This window comes from Benincasa hispida, chromosome 9 (assembly GCF_009727055.1).
Source record: "Benincasa hispida cultivar B227 chromosome 9, ASM972705v1, whole genome shotgun sequence".
Taxonomy (NCBI): domain Eukaryota; kingdom Viridiplantae; phylum Streptophyta; class Magnoliopsida; order Cucurbitales; family Cucurbitaceae; genus Benincasa; species Benincasa hispida.
Window position 1 is genome coordinate 22,516,873 of NC_052357.1, and position 9,175 is coordinate 22,526,047.

The 9,175-nt window shown below is 31.4% G+C and overlaps 1 protein-coding gene across 1 annotated transcript; it reads left to right on the forward strand.

The window, feature by feature from the left end:
- Window positions 1-3,165: 3,165 nt before the first annotated feature.
- Window positions 3,166-6,049, forward strand: LOC120086117 (gibberellin receptor GID1B-like). Its single transcript, XM_039042567.1, has 2 exons — window positions 3,166-3,889; window positions 4,459-6,049. The coding sequence occupies exons 1-2, from the start codon at window positions 3,851-3,853 to the stop codon at window positions 5,446-5,448; spliced, it is 1,029 nt and encodes a 342-aa protein (XP_038898495.1). The 5' UTR covers window positions 3,166-3,850; the 3' UTR covers window positions 5,449-6,049.
- Window positions 6,050-9,175: the final 3,126 nt, after the last annotated feature.

Consider the following 9,175-nt stretch of genomic DNA (forward strand, 5'->3'; position numbering starts at 1 on the left):
GCCCATTAGATTTTTTAATTATTATTATATATAACCAATATTATAATATTTTTTATTCGGAAAATCCTCAAAACGGGGCTCTAGAAGAATACGACAAATTCCGAAGCCCACGTTACAACTTTTCAACAAAATTTTTTTTAATTTTTTAAATAATATTAAATAAAAAGAGGGTTAAAAAAAAAAAAAAAGTAAAGCAAAGCATCCTATCAGATTCTGACAAAAGACATGCCGTCACGCGCTTTGTGGGAAGAGGACAAACCACGTGTCACTTTCAGTGGCATTTCTGTAGTTTTACAGAACGGTGGAGGGTATTTTGGGAATTCAAAACAGAGAGAGTCCAAACGGAACCCCTTGTCGCCACGTGCTTTGGCGTTGGCCGCACGCAGGAAAGTCTGTCTCCACCCTTTCTTTTTATTATGATTAAAATTTAGGGAAAAAAACAAAAAACAAAACACACACGCAAAACACATATATTTTTTTTCTTTTGATATATTAAACATATTAATTAACGAAAATCAAATTATAGTAATCTAGCCGACCGACCTATTATAAAGTTAAGACTATAGGACACTACAATATAAAGTTGTCGAGAAAATCGTTGTGGATAGGTGACTCAAAGGGAGAAGATTTCTAGACCTATCCTAGTTTTTTTTTTTTTTTTTTTTTTTTTTTTTTTTTTTTTTATAATAATTATTATTATTTAGAAGACGTTTAGGACAGATACTATCATAAAACTATAATAATCACCTCTTGTTACCTCTAATTAGCCGTCGTATACACTATTTCAAAACCCTCATTTGCTACCGTTATTGTTATTTTACATTCATCATTTTTTTACTCTTTGTTATCGTGTTTAATATTTTCTTCTCAAATCGAAATAGTTTACACATCAAGCACATGTTATTATAACTCAAACTAAAATAATCTACAATGCAAACACAAACTATTATAACCCAACTAAAATAATTTATGAGTAAAATAATCAACTTATTGCCTCAAATGTCCCCTTAAAGCTTATAAATTATTTATATGCTACAACCAATGTTATATACTAAATTTGTAACTTAACCGAAGTTAATATATTTGATTTAGTGTTAGAGTTATTGCATCACGAAATAGGAAATGAGTAATCCGAGCTCACTAGTTCCAAACCTTGCAAGTTGAACAATTCCACTCATACCAACGCTGAGTAGACAGCTCAAACAAATGTAAAACAATAGGTTCTATAAATAACCGTATTGTACCACCTCGCGAGACACACTATATTTGAATGCTCAATTGACTTAGACACTATATATGTGTATTAACTTATGCATCATAGTAGATTCTATATAATACTTCATTAGTACGAAGTTTTCCTGTATTTTAGATGAGTGCCCAAAAGGAAGTCTTAAATCATTGGCTAACCAAAAACTTAAATTGATGGGTGAAGGGAAATTTAATATCAATTATCTAATATTCTCTCTTACTCGTGACTTGCATGTTTCATTTATCCGAATAAATAACAAATTAGTTTGTTAATTTTGGTTAAAGTTAACCAAACCATGACGGTTTTTAATGACATGTGTAGTTTATAAGAGTCAAAAAGCATCAAAAGGGAAAATAATAATAATAATAATAATAAAAGTAAAACTGTGCCCTCATAACAAGTAAGGTTAACATCAAATTGTAGGAAATCCATAATTTTTAGTGGGAAAAAAACAAAAAGGGATGAATCCTCGTAAATCAATTGAATTAACAATTCAATCAAAATCAACATGAAATAGAACGAGTTTTTATTTTACTATTCAAAAGATTAACATAATTGTCCATTAATTAAACTCAAGTTTGTTAAGTTGAGTTTTTCTTTTCTTTTCTTTTTTTAAAATCATTTTATTTTATATAAATGGTATCGTTGAAAAGATAGCGATAGATATTTTTCTTTAAAAAAAAAGAGAAAGAAACAAAAAAAATGTAGGTTCATTTATTTAGATAAAATAAAAGGTTGTTTTCAAATAAAAGAAAAATCAGGCAATTTATATACAGATATAACAAAATGTGTATTGTCTATCGGTGATAGACCACGATACATTGCGATAGAGATCTATCAATAACAGTGATAGAAGTCTATCGCGGTTTATCACTGATAGACAGTGACATCCTGCTATACTTCAAAATATTTTTAGTAGTTTTACAATCTAAAACCGTTATTTTAAAATAAAATAGGAAACATACCCTTAAATTTGTGGTCATGTCAATTAAAACTTCAAAATAACAATTGTATTAATCGAAATTCTAAACATTTATAAAGGTGACCAATAGGTTCTCACTTTCCTATAACGTTAGTTTTTTTTTTTTTTTTTTTTTCAATTAAGTCACTATGGTCACGAAAGATTTTTCTAGTTATACTATTATACTATCATTTTTATTGAAATTCAAACTATTGAGTTATGCTCATGTTAGTCTAGCTATATTGTTATGTTATGAAACATTTAAAACTCAACAATATAAGATTCTTTTAACAAACAATGTGTGGAATTTAAAATGATATATTTTCTACGGGGATATCTTTTAGTACAACAAATGCATGATATGAAAATTAAAACCTTCTATTCTCGAGAAAATAAGGTATATATCAATTATAATCGACCTTCGCTAGCAGTCTATTCTATATTCTAATAAGAAATATAAAGTTATTTTTGCGACCAAATTTAGTCCTATTCAATTTCATGTTCGGATATGTATCCGTAAATATTACGTTGATTTAAACATAGTTCACTAAAGTAAATATCAATATATCCTAACAAAAAGACAAAAACTATAAATTCAACCTACTTTTTAAAAGACATGAAAAAAAAACCCCCCAAAAATCCTTTATTTATTTTTCAAAAAAGAAAAGATAAAATTTTTCAAAAGTAGATGTAAATCGTGAAATAATTAAAAAACAAATAATATTGGCATCCATAATCTATGGATGACTCCCAAAAAAATAAAGAAAATAAAAAGGAATTAATGTAAAAGAACCAAAAAAGTCCCAAAACGGCTCTGACACTTGCCATTAGCCCATTCTTCCGTTCGAACCTTTCCATTTTCATTACATTGACTGAGCTCCATAGCCCTTCTTCTTCTCTCTTTCTCTCTTCTTCTTCCTCAAGAACAAAGCCCACATTTTAAATATTGGGCAAAAGAAGAAGAAATATGAAAGCAAGAAGGAATTTGTGAAAAAATTTCAAAAACAGAGGAACCCCAAAAGAAAATTTGTTTTTTTTTTTTTCTTTATATATATATATATATATATTGAAATTGAAATGGTAGGTCCCTTGTGAACAGTTTAATTCGGCCGCCCGATTTGTCGTCTCTCTCGTCTCCGTCCACCACCGTCGTTTCCTCTTTCTTCCCCTTGCGATTTTGACCATCAAACACTCTCTTTCTCTTTTTTTATTTTCTCTCTCTCTCTCTTTGTACTTTGTCTTTCTTTTATTTCTCTATTATCCTTACCTTGATCTTCCTGCTTCTCTGAGCGCTCTCTGTTCCCCTTATTTCTGAAAGGAGCCGTCTCTTCAATGTCCAGTGAAGAACCCAAAACGAGGAATCAATCAGAGAGAGAAAAAAAGGGGAGAAAAGGGGGTTCTCAATTGAAATACTGCCAAAAGGGTTATGTTTAACTTCAATCATCGCTATTGATTGATTGAGGAACTTGGAGAAGAAGGGGGTTAAGGATTGGGGTTGAAAGGGAGAAACCCATTTTGTTGTTTGTTTCTGTTGTTATGGGAATCAGAGAGTTGTTGATGATTCTTTGAGTGAAGATCACTGGCTCTGTTCTTAGCCCTTGTTTGATTTTTGGGTTTTGGGTGTGAAGAAAGAGGGGGAGATGGCCGGGAGTAATGAAGTCAACCTTAATGAATCTAAGGTACTTTACTGTAGCCTCTTTTGTTTCTTAATCTGTATTCATTTTACGCCTATTTGCTAGATTTTGAATTGGGGTTTAATGGTTTCATTTATGGGTCTCTTCTGTTTTTTTGAACTTTTTAATTTGCTTTTAATGGTTATGATTTTGGGTTTTCAAGCTTTCTTGCTTGTTTGCTGAATTTTGGGTAAGTTTTTGTGTTGAAGATTTGAACACTTAGTTTGACTTGAGTGGAGTCTCTTTTTTCCTTTTTGCTTGGAGGCTTTTCTGTAAATTGCTAGACTGGGTTTGAATTTGATGTGATGATTCTTGGTTAACAATGAGCTGGTTAGAGTATATTTCTGGTATGTTTTGATTGTTTCTTTCCATTCTTCCAACTTATACTTGTGAGTCTACTTCTGTTGGGAAGTGGAGGGTTGAGGATTTTTAGTTGCATTTGCCGCAGAAATGCTTGGAGATAATATCTTTGTTCTTCAGAATAATCATGCTCATACTTGATATTTACTTGGTTTTACCGATTTTATCTGATTTAGTCTCTTTGTTTTATTGCCCTTTTACTGTCTCTTATGCAGAGGGTCGTTCCACTGAATACATGGGTGCTTATCTCCAATTTCAAGCTAGCCTACACCATCCTCCGCCGCGCGGATGGTACCTTCAACCGTGAGTTAGCAGAATATCTCGAGCGTAAAGTTCCGGCCAATGTGATTCCAGTGGATGGGGTTTTCTCATTTGATCATGTCGATCGAGCTTCTGGCCTTCTCAACCGAGTTTACCAGCTGGCCCCAGAGAATGAAGCTCGATGGGGCATCATTGATCTTGAGAAGCCTTTGAGTACGTCAAAAGTTGTTCCTGTCATTCTGTTTTTTCATGGTGGGAGTTTTGCTCATTCATCAGCCAACAGTGCTATCTATGACACCTTTTGCCGCCGCATCGTAAGCGTCTGTAAGGCGGTTGTAGTCTCGGTTAACTACCGTCGATCACCTGAACACCGATATCCATGTGCATACGAAGATGGTTGGGCTGCACTCAAATGGGTTAAATCAAAAACATGGTTGCAAAGTGGGAAGGATTCTAAGGTTCATGTGTATTTGGCTGGAGATAGTTCTGGTGGCAACATTGCTCATCATGTTGCAGTGAAGGCAGCTGAAGAAGACATCGAGGTACTAGGCAACATCCTTCTTCACCCGATGTTTGGGGGTGAAAAGAGAACCGAATCGGAGAAGAAACTCGATGGTAAATATTTCGTAACCATCCAAGACCGAGATTGGTACTGGAGAGCTTATCTCCCTGAAGGAGAAGACAGAGATCATCCAGCTTGTAACATTTTTGGCCCCAAAGCCAAAAGCCTAGTAGGACTTGACTTCCCAAAGAGTTTAGTAGTCGTTGCCGGTTTGGATCTGATGCAAGATTGGCAACTCGCTTATGTGCAAGGCCTAAAAGACTCCGGTCACGACGTGAAACTTCTCTTCCTCGAGCAAGCGACAATTGGGTTTTACTTCTTGCCAAACAATGAACATTTCTACTGTCTAATGGAAGAGATAAACAATTTCATCAACCCTTAACTGTTAATACAACCAGTTAACTTTACAACCCAAGAAAGAGGAAAAAGGCAAGTTCAAAAAAAAAAAACAAAAAAAAAAAAAACAAAAGCTGCCACACCTAACAGAAGCTTTGACATATATGACTTGGGTTTCTTTTCTTCCTTTTGTTGTAATGCTTTGTAGTTATATATATATATGATATGATATGATATATATATTTACTTACAATATTTTACTTATGGTACTTAATTAACATCTTGGGGTTCTGCTTCTTTTCTGCTGCTGCTGCTGCTTATTGATAGTCAGGAGCTAAGTGGCCAAATTTATAGAGCTGAGATGAGAAGAACGAGGAGTCTGAAAGAGCAGAAAGTTCAGATGCCAAAAAGCCCTTAAAAGTTTGCCTGCCTGACTCTTCCAGCCATCAAACAAGTGAGTGTGTGAAGTGTAGGGGTAAATTTTGTTGGTTTATGAATCTTTTGAGGAAGAAAAATATGGGCATTCTGATTGATTAGCACTAATTTTTCACAAACAAAGGTTTGGGGTATGGTCCAATCTTGTATGTGAGTTGTATGTTATACTTGTGGATTTAGAGCTAAAATATAAAGGTTTTTGTTTGTGTACTCTTTTGTTGAGCTGTGTACTTCTTTCCCTCTTTGTCTCTTTCTCCCTATCTTCTTCTTTCATTTTCTTTTTTTGCGTGGTAAAGATTGAATAGCTTATTTACATATGGGGGAAAAAGGCTTTTAAGACTTTAGTTGTATTGGAGCTTTCTGTCTCCTCATTTTTGTTTTATTTGCACTACTGTTCATTTCCCCCTTTCTCTGTGGCTATTTACTTAAGTTAGGGTGAGATCTCCCTTTCCCTAAATGATGAAGAGTTTGGTAGTTTATTTGAAGGTAGAAAACCAACCTAAAAGATTCACAAGAGTTGGAAAAATCTTCAAGTTTCCTATTCCGATGAGTTCCATACAAAAGAATGCAATAGTATCACAACCCTTGTTTAGAAAGTAGGAGTCGTGAACTCCACTCCTTGTTTAGCTCGAGGAATTTGCGAATCCAACTACCAAAAAACACGTGTTTTATACCTTATCAACTCTTTGTATTGTGGGTAAGAGTTCATAACTTTCCAGATTTCATAATTCATCGAAACTCGCTATTCCACTCTTTGTCCTAAACAACCTCTTATCCAAGATTTTCAGAACCCAAATGTTGTAGAATCAAAAGTTGGACAAAATTAGTCGATGCAAGTGCAAAAACCAGCCAAAAACCAAACAGCTACAATAGTTGAAAACAAAAAGATAATAGTTGATTTGAAATTGTAGTTTTGTTATGTGATGGTCTCTACGTGATTTTACTTTTGGTGAACAAGAAATCCAGTCGGAGTCAAATTTATATCTAAGATAAGTTGGTGTGGATAGAGAAAGTAGTTAAAAAACCACTTTTAAATCATCCTCTTCATTCTCTTGATAACCCGATTGGGATTCGAATGAGAAGATTAGTTTGGTGAAAGAAAAAGAAAAGTAGGAGTAAGTGTTGTAGGTAGTCATTTCTTTCTTTCTTTCTTTCTCTTTCTTCTCAAAGGGACATGGGTTGCCCACGTTTCCTCCAAAAATAGCATAAAACTTTGTAGCCAAAAATGATTGGACAACATATCCAAATCATGGATTTCACTATCCTTAGAAACATTGATTTGATTATTTCTTGTCATTTCCTTATAGACTATTCTTAGAAAAGGGGGAGAAGGGGGGCTGTTTGGCATTTGGGATAACATCAAACTCCACAAACCCCCTTTTCATTGGCCACCCTACATCTCATAAAACACCAACTTTGTTGGGTGTTTTGGATCTATTCTCATTAGGGACAACAATACTGTTCTTTCTTTTCTCTCATTTTTCAACTGTTTAATTTGTCATTTATTAGCGACTCCTCTTCTTTAAATTCATCAACTTAAAAGTGTATTTTACCCTTTTATTTTACGAGAGAATTCTCCTTCTTTTCTTATGTTTGATAGATCGGATAAGTATCCTAAAATTTATATCGAGTAAAAATATATATTTTCTTTTGATTTTGAGTAAAAGTAAAGTTTGTCTTTTTATTATTGACTTAAACCAAGATTGAACGAATTTTAGAAAATATGGACTAATGGAAAATATAACATTGGATATTTAAGTAGGACAAATATGGGTCTTTTTTAATTTTGAGGTTTGTCTATTTGGTTCTAAATTTTTTTCAAGTGTTAGTAGGTTTCTTAACTTTTAATTTTGTATAAAGAAATTAATTGCTTATTATATAGAAAGTTGTATTTATGTCTAATGGAACTCAAAATTTTGAATTTTGTGTATAGTATATTCGTGATCTTTATTAAATTTAAAAATTTAGGTTCATTTGGTAACTATTTGTCTTTTGATTTTCAGTTTTTGAAAATTAAACTTATTTCCTCTCAATTTCTTACAATAGTTTTTTTTTTTTTTTTTTTTTTAATTTTTTAAAAGTAAAATAGTTAAATTCTTAGCGAAAGTTTAGAAACAAAAACAACCTTTTAAAAACTATTTTTAATATTTTCTAAAAATTGTCTTGATTTTTTAAAATAACATTAAAAAATAGATAACAGAGCACAAAAAATTTAAGAGTGGAATAAGTGGTTTATAAGCTTAATTTTTAGTAACTAAAATTGAAAATCATACGGTAAGAAATGAAGCATTAGAGATTGAATTTATATAACCTTAAAAGTGGTGAGATTAAATAAACAAACCTCAAATTTCATAATTTAAATCGGACTAAAAACATATTTGGCCACATAATTATTTTTATTTTTGAAATAAGTACCATAGTGATGGTCTTTTTCTTTTGAATGAATCATTTATTTTTATTTTTTATTAAAGTTAAAGCAACATCTTACCCACTAAAATAAAAATCAAAGAATAAAGAATACCATATAATTTGTTTTGATACTGCCTTTTTTAAGGATGGATTAAAATTAACTTCAAATTCAAACTAACCCTAATAACTAAGTTTTAAGATTTATTTAGAGTACATGAATTAAGTCTAGATATCTATGGTTTATAGACTAAAATGATAATAGAGATTAACATAATATTTGAGAAAAAAAAGAATACAATTTTGGTCTTGAATATTCATTTGGTGCTTAGGTCTCAAAATGTTACACTTTTAGTCTTAAGTTTTGAATTTGATTTCAATTTAGTCCTTAAATTTCAAAATATTACAATTTTACGATTTCAAAATATTTACATAAATAGTAAAAATTTAATTATAATTGTGATAGATATTATTATCAATGTCTTCACAGATAGACGCTAATAGAAGTATATCAGCATCTATCTGTGATAGAAACTGATAGACGTCTATCATTGATACCATCAGTGATAGAAAATGATACAAGTTTATCATGGATAGAGGTTAATAGAAGTCTATAAATGTCTATTAGTATTTTTTTACTATTTCTATAAATAGTTTGACATTTTTCTTATTTCAAAAAATGTCTCTTAACAAAATTATAATTAATTAAGTTCTTACTGAAACTAATTAAAAAATTTTACTGCGTAATTATTTAAAATTAACTAACAAACATTAACGACAAAGTATAGATTTTGAAAATTAGGGACAAGTTGAAAAGAATTCAAAATTTAAAAATGAAAGGTGGTACATTTTGAAAGATGAGAACCAAATAGAAACTAGAAAAATGTATATATATTTTTAAAAGTAATATTTAAAGTTTGATATAAATAATA